General features: G+C 47.5%; 1 protein-coding gene across 2 annotated transcripts in view; it reads right to left on the minus strand.

The window, feature by feature from the left end:
• ITPKB (inositol-trisphosphate 3-kinase B) overlaps positions 1 to 6,657 on the minus strand; it is a 100,043-nt gene extending 93,386 nt beyond the window's left edge. The window contains exons 1-2 of one of the 2 annotated variants that reach the window (XM_082426325.1): positions 3,480 to 6,657; positions 1 to 2,128 (exon numbers count right to left, since the gene is read on the minus strand). In XM_082426325.1, coding sequence (XP_082282451.1) covers positions 1 to 1,914 — 1,914 coding nt within the window. In that variant the 5' untranslated portion in view covers positions 1,915 to 2,128; positions 3,480 to 6,657. Of the gene's footprint in view, positions 2,129 to 2,728; positions 2,875 to 3,479 lie in introns of those variants that run through there. The other variant, XM_082426326.1, reaches the window with a different exon arrangement.
• Positions 6,658 to 19,389: the final 12,732 nt, after the last annotated feature.

Below are 19,389 nucleotides of genomic sequence, written 5' to 3' on the forward strand. Positions count from 1 at the left end.
CACTCTGGGCTTCTGCTGGTCCAGGGTATGCAGGAAGGCGGAGTTGGGGTCCAGGCAGCGCTCGGGGTCACTGGAGATGTCCTCCTCCGAGTCCTCATAGGAGGAGGAGAAGCCAGTGGAAGACGCAGAGGAAGAGGACAGTTTCCTCAGCGGCAGGCCGCCCCGAGGGCTTCCCTGCGCCTCCTCCAAGGCACCATCCTCCTGGGCACCCATGTCTGTAATGATGACGGCAGGGATATTGCTTCGGCTGCAGGCCTCTCCCCGGGAAGGCTTGTCCTTCTGATCTGGGGAGAGCTGCTCTGGGCTGGGGTGGGCATCTCTGCCCTGCGGCTGGCTTCCCCAAGTCCCCTCGGATTGCACCCCTGTGCCACACGTCCAGGCCAGACCGGCTTCTTCCATGGAGCCCAGCCAAACCCTGGAGCTCCCAGGCTGCACACCCACCAGGTCCCCAGGAAGGCACTGAGGTTCTTTCAGATCTTTTGCTTCCCAACAGGGCAAAGGCTCCAGCATTCCGCCAGAGGGAATCCCCGCCTCCACCTCCCCGGGGCCTGGCTGTGCTGAGCTGCAGCCCCCAAGCAAGCCCAGCGTCGGAGACCCTTCATCCACTCTGTTGGAGCGCGGCCGTGCCTCCCTGGCCACTAGGGCCCCACTCTGGGTCCCCTCGGAGCCTACTGAGCCCCGGTCTCCGGGCTGCCTGAACCAGCTCGGGGCCTCAGAGGACTCCGCCGGACTTTGCGCGTTCACAGTCCTCTCCTCTGGCTTTTTGTCCGCTTCAGGCGCCCCGGAGCCGGGCATGCCACCGGGCAGATTTTCTCTCCCCACCTTCCCAGGGGGCTCTCCACTGCGGGGCCCGCCCCTCTCTGGGGCCGGACTTGTCTCACTGCCCAAAGACTGCCCCTGACTCTTGGCCAGAGCCTCCCGGGGGTACACACCCCCAAGCTCGCGGGCCGTCTCAGACAGCTCAGTGAGGGCAGGGTCCTGTGGATGGTGTGGCCCAGTGGATGTGGCTCTCGCTGCCACTTCTGTGGCCATCGTTAAAGTCATTCCGACCAGCCCCAACGAGGGAGCTTGGTAATTCTGAGTTCCCAAAAGAGGAGAAACCCTCTTGTCAACTTCCATAGCAATGGGTGAGCCACAGTGGGGTCCGGCCGGGACCGGCTTCCTCATTTTCACCGAAGCGCCTGGACCCTGAGCCGCTGATCCTGCCGGGGCAGCAGGGCCGGGGAAAGGTGCTACTCCCTCCTTGTCCTTCGAGAGGCGTTGGCTGGGCGTCCCTCCTCTTCTCCCGGACTCGGCCTCCGAAGTCTCCGGACATTGTTCCCCCCAGGACTTTGTCCTCCGCTCCTCACTCTGAGCCAGGACCCTTCCTGGGGGCTGACTGATGCTGCGGAAGGGGCACGGGGAGGGCGATCGAGCCCTGCCCAAACGCGGGCTGCGGGGCGCTTGAGTGGCGGAGCTCTGCGCCTGGATGTGCGCCTCGAACATGCCCACTTTCTGGTTCACCTGCACGTTCTGTAGCTCGCGCTGTAGGATTCGAAGCTTCCTTTTGGCCTCCTCCGGCCCCGGAGGGGAGAGGGTACCGGTGGTCACCACCTGCTGCCGGTCGCCTCTTAGGCGACCCGCCCAACTCGGGCTGCCCACGCTGCTGCCGCTGCCGCTGCTACTATTCAGCCTGCGCCGGCCACTCCGCCAGCCCGGGGGGCTCCCGGGCTCCTCCGGCGACAACGACTCGGCTGCGGGGAAGAGGAAAGAGGAGCCACTCCCGGGGCTGAAAACGCTGCCGGGGCTCAACACGGCCCTCCTCGGCGGCGGGGGCGTCTCGCTGCTGCTGGGCCGAGGGCCGCCGCCGCTCTTCACCTGGTTGGCGCTATTCATGATCACCAGGCTGTTGAGTGCATAGCAGTACATAGCCATAGTACTGGGTCCGCCGCGCTGCCGGCCGCCGCCGCTCCTGTTCCGGCTCCGCCGCCGGCGCCTCCTCCTCCCGCGGCTCTCGGCTCCCGGCTCAGCCCCAGAGGCCCGGCGGCCGCGGCTCCGCGCGCGGATGGGGTGGCATGGCCTGGGCGTTGGGCGGGGGGCAAGACCACGGGCTCAGCCCCCGCCCAGAGTTCCGTAAACAACAGCGCCGCTGTGGAGACACAAGGAGAAAAGTCAGGACCCCAGAGGGCGGGGGCGGGGGACGGCTAGGGGGCTAGGACTGGGATTGGGATCCCCCAATCGGTCGGGGATCGGTGCCACTGGACATCTTATCTACAGGGACTGTGCGGCACGGCGAGGACACAAACCCCGGGGGCCCTCGGTCGCCAGCTAGGTTGTGGGTGTGTTTTCCGAGTGCGCTCCCACCCTTCGCCCCAGATTGTGATGCGCTTGAAGGTCCCTTCAAATTCCAAATTCTAAGAGTTGCCTCCAGAGCCGCGCGGACGGGCGGGGGACTGTACAACCACTTGATTCCTAAGCAGGCTATGTGCGGGGCGCGGCAGATTCCGAGCTCTCCGAGAGTGAGGACACCCCCCCCCCCACCGTCTCTGGGTCCCCTCGGCTTTGCAAACACTGGTTACATCGGGTATAACGGGGCAGCTCCCCACCCCCGCCTTGGGCTTCAGGATCTCCTCGCTCCACTCTCTCTGGCCATCAGGGACCCACTCGGAGGGAACCTGAGCTGGACCTGCCTTCCCCGGCCGCTGCCTGAGCCCGGATCTAGGGAGACCCCTGCGTGCCTGCCTTTTACCTTCCTGACCCTGGCCTTGGTGCTGTGTCCCTCGGCCTACGACGGCCTGGGCGCGCGGCGGGGTCGCAGCCTAGGCATTTTTCAGCACTGGCTTTGTCGCCAGTCCCCAAACAAGTGTGTATTGTGAGTGTGGGTGCGTCTGCGCGCGCCCGGGGCCGAGGCGCTGCTCGTCCCCTGTACCGGAACCAATACACGCCGCCCCCCCCACGCTGTCGCCCCCCGCGTAGGGGTGTGTGTGTGTGTGTGTACACGCGCGGACAGCGAGTCCGCACTCCGCACACCCTGTGCCGGAGGACGCGGCTGCCTCTGCGGGCTCCGGGACCCTTGCCTACTCGGAAGGACTCCAGGGTGTGCATGGCTGCAGCCGGACGGAAGCCCGGGCTCTGCAAACCTCCCGGGGCCCCGCTGTAAGCCCGGAGGCGGCTCGGCCGAGTGCAGGGCTTCTCCGCATCCTGGGCAGCCTCGCCCGGCGCCAAGCCGGCTGCCCGGCGGCCGGAGCCCGTGGACGCCTGCAGCGCGCCGAGGTAGGCGGCGGGGAGTCAGCGGCCCGGAAGGCGAGCACGGGAAACGCCGAAAACTCGCCTCTCCCTCCTCTCCACGCCACCCTCCCCAATCAAGCCCCCTTGCCCGTCTCCCCGGCCCACCTCTCTGCTCCTTTTCAGAACCCGGAACCCTCAGATTCGCTCCAGAGCAGAGAGAGAGGGGAAAGAGGGTTCGGAGGCGAGAGCCATTAAAAAGCCGCCAAACTTACCTGCAATTGCTCAAGATTCCCGCGTCCTGTGCAGACTACATGGCCCGGGGACGCAGACCTCGAAGGAGAAAGATGGCTTTAAAAGTAAAAAAGCTCGGAAATGGTTTCCTCACTTCTTTTGGAAGACAAAAAAAAAGGGGAATGGGAAAAAAGAGGGAAAGCTCCTCGGCCGGGGCGGGAGATCCGGGCGGTGGCGACGCCGGCCGGCCCTGCACGCCCTTGTGGGCTGTGGAGATACTACCCCTGTCAGTGTCTGCTCCCGGCTACTTCAGTGTTTGTTCAATGTGCGATTAAAAAAAAAAAAAAAGTTGGGGCGGGGGGGGTTGGGGTGGAGGAGGGAGGAGGGAGAAAGGCGGGGGCTTGGGGGAGGAAAGCAGGAAGGAAGTTGTGAGCCTGTCTGGGGTTGAACTCAGCGGAACAAGTTTTTCTTTTCTTCTTTTTTTTCTATTGCTTGGCAAGACCGAGGGAGGGAAACACTTAAAAAAAAAAAAAAGTTTCCATTGTTAGCTAACAACCAAAAAAAAAAAAAAAAACCTTTTAACTTCTGCGGGTTAAAGATATACGATCCATTTTCCACACCCTCCAGCGAGACTCGCTGACGGCTAGCTTTATGAAACTTTTTTTGAAAAATGTTTTTAATAAAGTTTGAGCGTGCATTTTAAGCAAAGCAAATCATGGGGACTTTTTTTAACATTTAAAACGGGCTAAAGCCTTATATAAACGGTTTGTGTTCTTGTACACAAATATGCAAATTCGAAGAAGGTACTTTGTGGGCACCTCGTTGCAGAGTTGCAGATTTTAAATGCTTCACACTTGTATTTTGGAAGACTGGTTGGGCTGTGAGCTGCTGATGGTTTTGCAGTGCAATTGCTAGTTGTATAAACACGCCTTTGCACTGCACATTTTTCTATTACTAAATGCACACAGCAAATGTGACACTGGCATATTTTTGCACTCAATTCTCAAAGTTATTTTAAGAAAAAGGATAGTCCTGGAACTAAGAAGGCCTGAGACCCCTTGCTCAGTCTCCTGCAGCTGGATGATTTTCAAGAGACTTTTTCCCCCACCATCAGCAATTACTACTGGGCAGGGATCTTACCGCATTTAAGCTCTGGTGCTGCAAGTGTGTTTTCCATAATTCCCTAAATTCTACACTACAGAATTTAGTGGAAAGAGGGAAAATACAGCTGCCAGGCTCAGGAAATGTAAAACTCTAAAGCCTGAATCAGTCCTAATAGTCTTATTAGCTAAAATTTAGATGGAAATTTGACTTTGCTTGTGGCAAACCCATCTCTTGCTTGTTTATGTAACAATACTCTTTAAGTGAGAAAAGCGGCCTGCTGCTGCATCAGAAAAAGACTCATGTTAAATCTGAAACTGAGATCTTCTAGCTAAGAATTCCCAGGAATGAGACACTTTTGAGTCCTACTTGTTTTTTTAACGTGCCATGTTTAAAAGACTGAGCCTGGTTCCTCTCCCATCCCCAATGGGGCTAAATAAAAAGAGCCCAGAGTTTATTCAGGTGTTGACTCAGAATCTGGGCAGTTGCTAAGGCAGAGAAGCCAGCCCTACCCTTGCCCCTAATTCGCTTCCCCAGTGGCAAGACACAGGAGCTGCCAGTTCCCAGAAGACCCACTCCATGGAGCTTATTTCTATCATAGGAAATGCAAACACCCATGCCAGGTGTCATGGTGGAAACAACTGGAGGACCTAGCAGTGCATACAGTGAACACCGAATCTTAGCTTTCCAGCCTCTGGGAACTCTCACTGTCACCTCACAGCCAGACATCACTGGCATTCCGAAGAACAGAGAAATTCAGTCTTCCTGAATGTTCAATCAGCCTGAAGAGTTCTTGCTCAGAACACAGCCAGCAACTGGTCAGGTATGGCATGCTGAAGGGATTCCTGCCTTGGGCTGGCGGTAGAACTAAATGATAGTTCTACCAGTGTAAAATTCTAACTGTGCTACCAAGGACGGCAGGGATTAAGGAAAAGATGGAGCAAAAGCCATATCTGGAAGCCAGCATGGTTGGCTTGCATCTTGAAGCAGAATCTGGTAGCCTTCCATGATTTTAAATGAACAAAGAAAAAAAGTTATATAGCACTTATTATCCAGGCACTGTTCTAAGCACATTATAAATATTTACACATTTCAATCCTTATAACAACTGTATGAGATACATACTATTATTATCCCCATTTTATAGATGAAGAAATTAAAGCACAAAGTGGTAAGCAATTTGCCACATCTATTCAATATTGTACTGGAAGTTCTAGTCAGAGCAACTAGACAAGAAAAAGAAATAAAAGGCATCCAGATTGGAAAAGAAGAAGTAAAACTGTATTTATTGACAATATGATTGCCTATGTAGATTATCCTATGGAGTCTACAAAGAAGCTACTAGAACTAATAAGTGAGTTTAACAAGTGTATTAGTTGCAAGGGCTGCTGTAACAAAGTATCATAGACTGAGTGGCTTAGACAATAGAAATTTATTTTCTCACAGTTCTGGAGGCAAGAAGTCTGAGATCAAGGTGTTGGTCGGTTTGGTTTCTTATAAGGCCTCTCTCCTTGGCTTTTAGATGGCCATCGTCCCCCTATGTCTTCACATGGTCTTCTCTCTGTGTGTCTGTGTTCTAATTTCCTCCTCTTGTAAGAACATCAGTCATATTGGATTAGGGCCCACCTAATTTTAACTAAATTACCTCTTTAAGGACCCTATCTCAAAATACAGTCACATTCTAAGGTACTGGGAATTAGAACTTCAACATGTAAATTTTGGGGTACGCTATTCAGTCCATAGCAACAAGGTTGCTGGATTCAAGACCAATATACCATAATCAATTGGTTTCTACATATTAGCAATGAACAATCAGAAATCAAAACTTAAAAAATAATATTTATAATATCATCAAAAACTATAAAAGGGGCTTCCCTGGTGGCGCAGTGGTTGAGAATCTGCCTGCCAATGCAGGGGACACGGGTTCGAGCCCTGGTCTGGGAAGATCCCACATGCCGTGGAGCAACTAAGCCCGTGCGCCACAACTACTGAGCCTGCACGCCTGGAGCCTGTGCTCCGCAACAAGAGAGGCCGCGACAGTGAGAGGCCCGTGCACCGTGATGAAGAGTTGCCCCTGCTCGCCACAACTAGAGAAAGCCCTCACACAGAAACGAAGACCCAACACAGCCAAAAATAAAAATAAATTAATTAATTAATTAATTAATTTTAAAAAACCTATAAAATATATAGGGATATACATGAAAAAAAGATGTATAAAACCATAGAGTAAAAACTACAAGACACTACTGAAAAAAATTAAAGAAGACCTAAATAAACAGAGAGATATACCATGTTCATGAATTGGAGGACTCAATATTGTTAAGATGTCAATTCTTCCCAAATTGATCTATAGAGCCAGTGCAATCAAAATCAGTATCCCAGCAAGTTTTTATTTTTGTAGAAGTTGACAAGCTTATTCTAAATTTCATTGGAAACTGAAAAGGATCTAGAAGAGCCAAAACAGCTTTGAAAAAGAACAAAGTAGAAGGACTATTTGATTTCAAGACTTATCATAAAGTTACAATAATCAGGAACATGTGGTATTAACATAAAGTTAGACAAATAGATCAATGTGACAGAATATGAGTCTAGAAATAGGCCAACATATATACATATGGACAATTGATTTTTTTTAAAAAGATCTTTATTGGAGTATAATTGCTTTACAATGGTGTGTTAGTTTCTGCTTTATAACAAAGTAAATCAACTATACATATACATATATCCCCATATCTCCTCCCTCTTGCATCTCCCTCCCACCCTCCCTATCCCACCCCTCTAGGTGGTCATTGGACAATTGATATTTGATACAGGTGCAGAAAAGTGGAGAAAGGAATCTTTTTGACAAGTAGTGCTGTAACAATTGGATATCCATATGCAAAAAAAAAAAAGAACTTCAATCCATATCTTGAACCACATACAAAAAATTAAATCAAAATGGCTCATAGATCTAATTGTAAAAGCTAAAACCATAAAACTTTTATAAGAAAACATAAGAGAATATCTTTGGGATCTTCAGTTAAGCAACTATTTCTTAGATACAATACTGAAAGCATGATCCACAAAAAAAATTTTGGCAGGTTGGACTATATTAAAATTTAAAACTTCTGCTCTTCTGAAAAGAATGAAAAGACAAGTTACAGACTAGAAGAAAATGTATGCAAAGTGTATATTTGATAAAGGACTTATATCTAGAAAGAGAACTCTTAAAACTCAATAATAAGAGAACACTCAATTTAAAAAAACGGGCAGAAGATTTGAGCAGACACTTCATCAAAGAAGGTATAAGAGTGGCAAACATGCATATGAAAAGATGCTCAACATCATTAGTCAGTAGGGAAGTGCAAGTTAAACCACAATTAAACAACATTACACACCTATTAGAATGGTTAAAAACGTAAAAACTTACTTGGTAAAAATATGGGGGAATGGAGCTCTCACACACTGCTAGTAGGAATATAAAACGATATAACCACTTTGGAAAACAGTTTGACAGTTTCTTAAAAAGTTAAACATATACCTATCGTATGACCCAAGCATTCCAGTCTTAGGTATTTACTGTAGAGAAATGAAAGCATATGTCTATACAAAGATATGTACACCAATGTTCATAGCTGCTTTATTTGAATTAGTCGTAAACAGAAAACAACCCAAATGTTCATCAACATGTGAATGAATAGACAAATTGTGATATGTCTATACAATGGAATACTATTCATCAACAAAAAGCAATGAACTATCGATATACATACAACATGGATGAGTCTCAACATAATTATGCTGAGTGAAAAAAGCTAGACTGAAAAGAGTATCTACTGCATAATTCCTTTTATAGAAAATTCTAGAAAACACAAATTAATCTATAATAACAGAAAGCAGATTGGTGGCTGTCTAAAAATGGGGGGCTGTGGGGAGGAATGGGAGACAGGGAAGACAAAGGGGCATGAGGAAACTTTTGGAGGTGATAGATACGTTCACTATCTTAATTGTAAGGAAATGTATACACCAGGGAAAATTTATCAAATTATGAAATGTTAGATATGTGCGTTATTGGACTGTATATCAATTATAACTTAATAAATACTTTTTAAAAATAGCTATGGACAGATACAGCCTTTGATAAGGATGCTATGGGCCCCCATCCTAGTGCCAAGCACAGTGCCTGACATATGATATACTCTCTGGGTAAAATATGAAATCATTCACCACTCAAGAACTTCATGGAATAATTCTGTGTCCCCTCTCCCCATCATATATAACTCTGTTATTTGCTGCACTGTAAAAATCTTCAATCTTACTATCTTTCCTGTTCTTTCCTAGATAGTGAGCTCTTGAAGGGAAGGACCCTGATTTATTTATTTTTCTGGCCTTAGGTGTTAGCCCCACACAGAATGGATTATACATGTTTTTATTTATTTTTTAATATATTTTTATTGAAGTATAGTTGATTTACAATGTAGTGGCAATCTTACATGTTTTTAAATTAAAAAAAAAATAGACAGATGAATCAAGCAATCAAATCATTATGCAAAAGGACCAAGGAATCAGCACCATCAGGAAAGCTGTCTGCCCTGGACCCTCTGACCCCTTCTTCACTTGTTTCCCTCACCTTCCCCCTGATCTGGGTAAGGCATTAGATGATTTACTCATTCCTTAGGTATTGGACTAGTGAGTGGGAGCTGTGCATCAGGCCTGCAGCAGCTACTAAACACAAGATGATGAAGACTATCCCTGCCCCCCACTCTAGGGGGAGACCAGCAAGTGCATCAAGAATAGGCTGTACCGGGCTTCCCTGGTGGCGCAGTGGTTGAGAATCTGCCTGCCAATGCAGGGGACACGGGTTCGAGCCCCAGTCTGGGAAGATCCCACATGCCGCAGAGCAACTAGGCCCGTGAGCCACAACTACTGAGCCTGTGCATCTGGAGCCTGTGCTCCCAACAAGAGAGGCCGCGATAGTGAGAGGCCCGTGCACCGCGATGAAGAGTGGCCCCCGCTTGCCGCAACTAGAGAAAGCCCTTGCACAGAAACGAAGACCCAACACAGCCAAAAATAAATAAATAAATTAATTAATAAAAAAAAAAAAATCTGGTATTTGGTACATTTGGTTTAAAAAAAAAAAAAAGAGTAGGCTGTACCCTTCTTTCAGCTGCTGCCAAGGAGGGAGGGAGGGAGACACAGCTCAGTTAGAGCTGAGGGTCTTATAGGCTCCTCCATTTCCCATAGCTGTGTGTCCTTAGGCAAGTAACTGAAACTCTCTGAGCCTCAGTTTTGAGCTCTGTAAAATAGCAAGCATTCTAATACCCTTCTCCACAGTGTTCTTATGAAGATCTATTAGATAAAGCACAGTTAAGCACTCCAAAAGATATGCTTTCTTAAAAAAGTAGCTCTCAACCCCTTAGCCTCTCACACCAAAAAGATCCAAGACTTAGTGGATCTAAGAATCTGCCTTACACAAAGCAGGTACTCAATAAATAGTTGCTTCTAGAATAAGATTCTTTAGTACCCAGATACCCTTCCTTCCTATGCTGATGCTACTCTGATCTCCTGGTGGGAGCACCAAGGGTGGAGGGGTTTGAGCAGTTTCTCTTTGTTCTATCTTGAGAAACTCTGAGGTCTAATGACACCTAGATTGGCTATGCCCACGTTCAGGCAGGTAAAACTACATGAGAGATGCCTGTTCCCAGGCCACATCCCCTTCTAAGTGAATCTGCCTGCCTGTTCCTGATTAGAAATGCTGGGTTATCAAAGGGCCATGCTGGGCCCACAGCTAATTAGACCAAGATGGACAAGGCTCCCAAAGACAGCTAATCCACAGGCTGGCTAATGACCTGGCATGAAAATATGAGGCAGTCAGTTGGATTCTTCTCACGGGACTTTGGAAGCCTTATTATAGGAATGAACAGAAGGATTATGTAGTAAACTTGGGGCTAGTGAAGCACGTATAAGAGAAACCAGGAATGAGCAAAAGATTTCTAGGGAAGTGGGGAGTGCAGGACAGGTATGGAGACCAGAGAAACTACAGCTCCGCATGAAAGCCAGGGAGAGAGAAAGGAGTTGCCTCACCAACTGGTGGCATCCCAGATGCCATGCCCATGAGGCTGGCAGGTTCTGTGTCTGCCCTTAGGTATGTGAACAGCTGTGGCATTTCTATGAACAACTCCACCCTCTCCCAGCCACCTAATACCTTACCTTACACAGAAATATTTATTCACGATTAATTCCTTAATCTTAAAAAAAAAAATTAAAAAAAAGACACACACACAGAGTCTTGCTGCCCTCTGCTACTACTAATAGGCCACAAAATCTGGAGGAGCAAAATGCAAATAGCACAGGTTATGATTCTAGGTTGATAGGAAGCAGAAAAAGCCCATCTTGACCCCTGCCCACCCCCCAGTCTTCTTATTTTCCTGTGTACAGCCCTTATCATCTTATCATCAGGGCTTCCCTGTGTTATGATAGCTTATTCTTTATTTCTTCCATTCATTCATCAAACATTTCCTCAACACCACTCACTACACATCTGTTGTAAACTGCTCCCTTTGTCTCCTCTTTGAGGCAGGGAATAATAATGCCTCATTCCCATCTGCAGCTGCAGGGCCTGATGTAGAGAAGATACTTGATAAATGTTTGTTGAATGATCACTGTCTCCACCTCAGGTAGGGGCAAAAAGCAGAAGGATTTTTTCTACTTTCTATTTTGAGGTGGTGCTGGAAAATCAAACTGGCTGGAAATATTCCTGCCGCAAAGCATAAATAGGTAGACCCTACTTACATGTGGAACAATTATCTAGTTTCAAATAGACTTTTCAACCACTTGAATAACAGATTTCTGCACAGTTGGATTGGATGTGTTACAGATCTGATTCAAGCATGGACATGCAAATGCCGTGGATCAGCCATTATCTAAGCTAGTGGTTTATATACATAAATATATTTTTTTCATTGTCTGCAAGCAACCATGAACTGATAAGAGATGGATTGAAAAGATGTGCTCCTGCTTTTCATATCTAATTGTGAACTGAGCCAACTTCAACACTCAAGTTGAAATGTGGTGTCAAGACTTCGTTCAAATTTAAACCAAGTCGTTTGTTATCAGTTTAAGATACTGGTAGGGACTTCCCCGGTGGCGCAGTGGTTAAGATTCCATGCTCCCAATGCAGGGGGCCCCAGTTTGATTCCTGTTCAGGGAACTAGATCCCACATGCATGCCGCAACTAAGAGTTCGCATGCCACAGCTAAGGCGCCTGCATGTCACAACTAAGGAGCCCACATGCCGCAACTAAGAGCCAGGGCAACCAAATAAATAAGTAAAAAAAAAAAAAGATACTGGGTCTATGGTTTTGTACCACATACGCCCCTTCTCCAGGGATCCTCTCCCACTCACTGAGCCTGTTTGTGACTGAAAAAGCTGCTCTTATTGTAAGGCTTAAAAAGTGGAGCAACGAGGAGCAGCCTCAGCATCTACACCCCTTCCGTAATGCCTTCTCTAGATAACTGGATTTGTGTGATATCTGTGGACCCCCTATGACAAAAAGAAGTGATGAGAAAGAGCATGGAGGACATGTAAGTTACATGAAATTTATAAGATATTTCCTTTGAAGTTATGATATAGTCTGCCTTGGGCTTTAGTGGTCTCAATCAGCAAGTCCAAGAGGGCCAGAGAGAGCCTTTGAGTCAAACCTATCCCATCACCTAATATTTTAGGAAGAGGAAGGAAGTGTAAAGTTTACATACGGAGTCTTTAAGGACAAAGTCTCAGAAAAGGTCACTGTGTAATGTTCTAATACAAAATAGACAGCTATCTCCAGCAGAAAGAGGAAGTTTCCTAGGCCTCTCATTTCTCCTGTTCCTCACAATGAAGGAACAGTATCAGCAACATGAGATCATATCTCTCGTGCTTGCAAACCACCATCCATCAACACTGTAGGTGTCTAGAGCTTTCCCTGTGTACCCATGCATGCAGCCTATTTAGCTCTTGTTTGACCCATGAGCACCTTGTTTCAGCCTTGGGTATTATTATTAATGCCATTCGTTCACGCATCAATCCATTCCGGAGTTTTCCAGGCAGGGAGAGCGGGAGAGAAAGACAGGAGGAGGTATATGAAGAAGACTAGAAGTCTAGGAAGTTCTTCAGAGAACTCATAGACCAGCAGGGAAGTCGAGTTTGAAAACAAGGATAACTCAGTGTAATACATGTTATAACAGCATTCAAAGTACCAGGAGAGCACAGTGGCGGGCTGCCCTTGGGCTGGAGGAAGAGGTGGGAAGGCTCCAGGAAAGGGCACTATTTGAGCTGGGCCATAAAGGCTAAGTAGGAACTCACCGGGCAAAGAAGAAAGAGTCTTGGAGGGACCCAGCATGTGCTAGGGCTCTGAGCTATGGAGGAGCAGGTGGAAGAGTGGTAGGCGGGTGTGGCTGGAGCAGAGGGTGGGAGAGGCTCAGTACTGGGGGAGAAGAGCCTGGAACAGCAGTTTAGGGACATGTAGTGAGGTTCCTTGATTGCTATGCTAATAGGACTTTTATTAAAAATAATAAGGGGCTCTGAGGAGTCTGAAGCAGAGAGTGACACAATTACTTTAGCATTTTAGAACAATCTCCTTGAGGCAATGTGGAGGATATGTTAGAGGGGAGACAGAGGCCAGTTCAGTGGGGCCACATTCTTAGGGCACCTGTGCTGGGTACTAGGACTTCAAAGATGAATAGAACGTCATCCCTGCCTTTCAGGAGGTTGCAACTGAGGGAGTATACCAATTGCCTATTGCCATAAATATTACCAGAAACGTAGTGCCTTAAAACAACACATATTTATTATCCCACAGTTTGTGTGAGATGCAGTGTGGCTTACCTGAGTCCTCTGCTTCTGGCCACAGTTAAGGTGTTGGTCAGGGCTGAGGTTTCATCTGAGGCTCAACTGGGGAATGATCCTCTTCCAAGCTGATGTTGTTGATAGTGGGATTCAGCTGCTTGCTGGCTTTGGCCAGAGGCAGCCCTCCGTTCTTTGCCATGTGGACCTCCTCAGCATGGCCACTGGCTTCATCAAAACATGTGAGCTGAGAAGGCAATAGAGAGAGACTGCTAACAAGACAGAAGTGGTGCTCTTATATCACAATCACAGAAGTGATAGCTCCTCATCTTCTCCATATTCTATTGCTTAGATGTAAGTTCCAGATGCCACCCACGCTCGAGAGAAGGGGATTACACAGGGCTATGAACACCTGTAAGCAGGAATACTTCGGGGTCATTTTAGAGTCTGTCTCTAGGGAGGGAGACAGATCTTAAACTATTTCAGAATAATCAGGGGAAGACAAGATAGGAATACTCTTGGGGGCTGTGAATCCAAAGACAGGTTATCTGGACCAATCTGGCAACTGTGGGGATGCTTCCTTGAGAAGGTCGATTAGGAAGCCATTGCTGTCGGCCTATGAGATGTCAAATATCTGAACTTTTCCTGTTATTTTTTTCTTATTACCCATAGGGTCCTTTGTTTTAAGTCTGTGATGGACAAAGGTTGGGACTCCTGCTCTGCCATTTAGAGCTGTGTGAATTTGGAAGTTAGGTAGGCTCTCTGAGCATCAGCTTCCTAATTTGCAAAACAGGGATACTGCTGCTTACCCCACAGGGATCTTGAGGGATTAAATGAGATGGCATATATAGAAGAACCTGGCACAGGGCTTGCCACATCCAGGCTTAGCCAGTAACTAAGGCCAATAGTACAGACCCAGATGGACATTAGGCCTTGTTCAAGGTCACACACAAAGCAAGCCCCAGCTATGAGAAAGCCTGGGTTCCAGGCTTCTCCTGAGAGGAATGTCATCAAGACTGTCACAGACACACCCAACATCAAGGTCACCTCAGTGGTAAAAGTAGGAGGCCCTTGCATCTCATGGTGTGGACACTCCACCCATTTGGTAACTACCTGATAAATACTTGTTGACTGCCCTCTAGGATGTGGGCTCCAGGGCCACATCCTCCTCTCCAGATGTTCTGCCAGGGCCCTGAAATGGGCAGGTCCCCTCCACCCTTAAGGTCCAGCATTCATTCGATGGCATGGCACTGCCAGGCACAGAGGGGATGTGAAGGCAAGGGCAACACAGTGGACTTAGAGACAGCTGAAATCCCTTAAGGTCATTACCTCTTTCTCTCCCTGAACAGTAGTAAGCAAAATGACAGATGAGCTCCTACTGCCCCATCCCAGGTTCTAGAGTCCACAGCCTCCTGCACTGGACTTGACTTCCATGCATCCCTCAGTTTTACTTATCAATTACCTACTTAAAACTGTCACCATTTACTCTTTTTTTTTAAAAAAATATTTATTTTTTTAAAATTTATTTTCCTTATTTTATTTTATTTTTTTTGGCTGTGTTGGGTCTTAGTTGTGGCACACAGGATCTTTGCTGAGGCATGCAGGACCTTTTCGTTACGGTGCACGGTCTGTTGGGGTTTCTCTTTAGCTGTGGTGTGCGGGCTTCTCTCTGGTTGTGGTGTGCGGGATTTTTCTCTCTCTAGTTGTGGCACGAGAGCTCCAGGGTGCGTGGGCTTTATAGTTTGCGGCACACGGGCTCTCTCGTTGAGGCGCACAGGCTCAATAGTTGTGGCGTGCGGGCTTAGTTGCCCCGCAGCATGTAGGATCTTAGTTCCCCCACCAGGGATCGAACCCACATTCCCTGCATTGGAAGGTGGATTCTTTACCACTGGACCACCAGGGAAGTCTCTGTCTCCATTTACTCTTATCTGCAGTCCACAGACCAGCAGAAGAGAAAGCCTTGGATTGCCTTTTTTTTTTTTAATTTATTTTATTTATTTATTTTTGTCTGCATTGGGTCTTCTTTGCTGCACGTGGGCTTTCTCTAGTTGTGGCGAGCAGGGGCTACTCTTGGTTATGGTGCACAGGCTTCTCATTGCGGTGGCTTCTCTCGTTGTGGAGCACGGGCTCTAGGCGCGCGGGCTTCAGTAGTTGTGGCTCACAGCCTTAGTTGCTCCGCGGCATGCGGGATCTTCCCGGACCAGGGCTCGAATCTGTGTCCCCTGCATTGGCAGGCGGATTCTTAACCACTGCGCCACCAGGGAAGCCCTGGATTGCTTTTTAAAGTTATTTATTATGTGCCTACCTCTGTACTAAACTAAGACGCATGATTAAGGATAGAAGGCTGGGGTAAACGGGGATGGCGTGGGGTGGGATAGCTCCCAACTAAGGCAGAGCTCAGAAGATGGAGCTAGGGATAGGCGGGGAGCCTCTTCCTCAATCAGGTCTGAGCACAGCTGCAGTGGTTGTGATTCTAAAATAAGACATGCAAATTTCCTGGAAATGGAGCTCTAGAAGAATATCTCCCAGAGGAGTCCTGGGTCATGAATGCTCGGGTTGAAAGCTTCCCATCCAAATTCTGCCTCCATGTGGTGAAATTGCCACCAGCTTGGAGAGCTCACATCATGTGCAGGAAATCCATCTGAAGAAGACTCCAGAATGCCCAGATGCATAATAACTTCAAACATAGACATCTTTTCCAAAGACCACAGACACTCTGAAAAAGCACAAAGACAAATGACTTCAAATTGTGAGATGCAAAGAATACTAAATTGCTCACATTTGGGAAGCTAGATTGTAAGAAGTTAGGAAGGCTTTTATGAGGCTACTGCTTTCCCAGTCGTCCCTCTGATCTCAGTGGTCACTGAATGTCCCCACCCTCTGTTGGTGCTGGTGCTTATTGCTATGGAGTATCACAGAGCAGAGCCTGTAGTAGTCAGGGTTCTTAATGGCAAGCAACAGAAACTTGAGTTTAGCCTCTATAAGCAGAAGATAATTTTATAGTAAGAGATATTGGGGAGCTCATAAAATCATCAAGAATGCTGGAAAATCAGGCTTAGGAAGTGCAGCAAGAAGGAGGGAGGCTCTGAGCCCCAGAGCTAGTCCAGCACCAGGCATGGCAATGTCAACACAGATGATACTGCAGTGGGTTACTCCAGGATGTGGCCACCACTGCTGCCCCCATCACCACCAAGGTGGCCTTGCCAGGCCCCTGCTCCTCTGTGTCCAAGTCTGGTGCGTGTGCCTGACAGGCTGAGCCTGGTCATGAGTCTGTGCCCACGGCAGGGAGGCTGGGACGAACACGTGGGGCTCAGAGGCTGGGCCGCTAAAAATGATCGGTGTCCACTGGAGCCCCAGGGTTTATTTCCAGGTCTCACAAAACCTTCTCTCTTTCAGTAATTAAAAAGCAGTTCCATGTAAAAAAGGAAGAAGACAAATTTATTCCTTATCATGTGATTGAGCAGGCAGATTCTACACAATGAGGATAGAGCCAAACAGACGCAATCCCTGACCTTGGAAAGATGACACTTTTGTGGGAGACAGGAGTAACAAACAAGTGTGTGTGGGGGGGGGGGTATTGCTAAGTGCTGTGGAGAATAATCAGGGTAAGAGGGGTATCGAGAGCATAGAGGTGTTACTTTCTTGAGCTGATCAGGGAAGACTGACCTGCTAAGGTGACATCTGAGCAGAGAGAGAGCCGGAGGGAGGGAGGAGGAGAGTCGGGGGCCTCCCTGGGAGAGAGCATCACCGACAGAGGAGGCAGCTCGAGCAAAGGACCCGAGGCAGGAGCACGCCTGGGTGTTCAAGGGACAACTGTGGCTGGGGCAGAGAGAGAGGGAGGGGAAAGTCAGAGGAAATAAGAGCAGGGAGATGGGAGAGGTTTTATCCAGCACAAGGAGGGGTGCTGTTGGAAGGTTTTGAACAGAGAAGTGAAATTATCTGACTCACATTTTGGAAGGAGCCCTCTTACTCCGGTGGGGAGCAGACTGTTGAGGAGAAAGAGCGCAGGCAGGGCGAGATTAAGTGGCTACTGCACGAATGCAGGCGGGAGGGCGGAAGTGGGACCCGGTGGGAGGGTGGTGGTGGCGAGAAGGAGACAGATTCTGGATGCATTTTGAAGGGAGAGTCATCTCCCGATGGACTGGATGTTTCATACTTTCTTTTTCACATATACACATATACATGTATATGCATATACACGTGTGTGTGTGTTTAGGCAAAACAAGAAAACTCTAATTCTAATCAGAGTTCTGTTCAAAAGTTAACATAGTAAAATAAAGATAAGAAAGGAAAGAGGGATCAGTTCAGTTTTTAAGCTGAGAATTGATTAGCACAAGCTCCCAGTTTCTTGCCACTGGGTGATAATAATCATAATGATATTTGAATTGTTTGAGTGCTTACTGGGTTCCAGTCACTGTTACTAAGCACCTTACACATGTCATTTCCATGTATTACTCATTTCATTATCACAGCTATGCCATAAGGTAGGTAATATTATTATTCCACTTTAAAGGCAATGACACTGAGTAACAGAAAGGTTAAATAAGTTAGATAAGGACCACTTACAGAGAAATGCAGTTTTGGGGTTTTTTTTAAATTAATTAATTAATTTATTTATTTTAAAATTTTTGGCTGCGTTGGGTCTTCGTTGCTGTGTGCAGGCTTTCTCTGGTTGCGTCGAGCAGGGGCTACTCTTCGTTGCGGTGCACAGGCTTCTCCTTGCGGTGGCTTCTCTTGCTGCGGAGCACGGGCTCTAGGCGCGCAGGCTTCAGTAGTTGTGGCGCACGGGCTTAGTTGCTCCGCGGCATGTGGGATCTTCCCGGGCCAGGGTTCGAACCCGTGTCTCCTGCATTGGCAGGCAGATTCTCAACCACTGCGCCACCAGGGAAGCCCAAGAAATGAAGTTTTGTCTGTAGTGAAAGATGGAATAATTATTAAATAACCATGTAAACATATACATTCCTCACTGGGGCCCGATTACCCAGCTACAAAATGAGGGTATTGGAAGGGATAATTGCTAAAGTCCTTAAGCTGTGACTGTCCGTGAATCCTTTGCTGCTAACAAAGAAAATATTGTCCTGTTTGCCTCCCTCGCATTATAAACATTAAAAAATCAATTCACGTTTTATCAATGCCTACAATGATCATTTAAAGAGTAACCTGATTTCATGAAGTATTTGTTTTTGCTTAAAAATTGTCATTGATAATAATTAGTTTGATGAATAGTGTGTCTTCATTCAGAAAAATTGTACCTTTCACATATACAGAGCCAAATATTCTCCAACACAGGTGAAAAGTCAACAAAGGGCTGGAGTTCAAGGGACAGCTGCTTGTGGCACCCCAAACCATCCCATCCAGCTGTCCATCTGTTCATTCATACAAAAAGTATTTATTGAGTTCCTATTATACGCTGAACTGTTCATTGCAAGTTAAGATGTTACAAGACAGCAACATACTCAAGGATGGACAGTGTAAGAGTATGCATTTTGGAGTCAAGTATGCTTGGTTTCAAATACTGGCTCAGCAATTACTGTGTAACTTTGGGCAAAGCAGTAAATTTCTCTGAGCCTCAAATTCCTCATCTGGACAATGGAGATAATAATATCTAACTTTCCATGTTATTGTAAGGATTTGATGCTACATATGTAAAGCTCATGTAGCCTGTGCTTGGCTTGGAGTAAACTCTCTGTAAATGGTGTCCCTTGGTGGTCAACCTCTCCTGGTCAGCACTTTGATCCTTTGAATTCTTTGAACCCCAAGGCCCAGCATCCTTGGGTGTGCTGTGGTCCCCACACACTCCTGCAGGGCCCCCAACCTGCTGCCACTGTACATCGTCAGTGTGCAGTCCAAGGCCCCTTCAGGCAAGCTCCCCGCAGTAGAGGAAGCCGGGTGGAAGAATCCCAGAGCAGGGTGGGGCTGGGAGCAGGAGGAAGGGATAAAAGAGCCACAGAACGTGCGCTCTCTCACAACATGCCTTTTAGTCTCTATTTTCCCAGCATAGAGTCTAATGTTAAAGTTTATTGACAGGAGGAAGGAATGAAGATTAAA

Source organism: Balaenoptera physalus, assembly GCF_965194825.1.
Source record: "Balaenoptera physalus genome assembly, chromosome: 1".
NCBI classification, from domain to species: domain Eukaryota; kingdom Metazoa; phylum Chordata; class Mammalia; order Artiodactyla; family Balaenopteridae; genus Balaenoptera; species Balaenoptera physalus.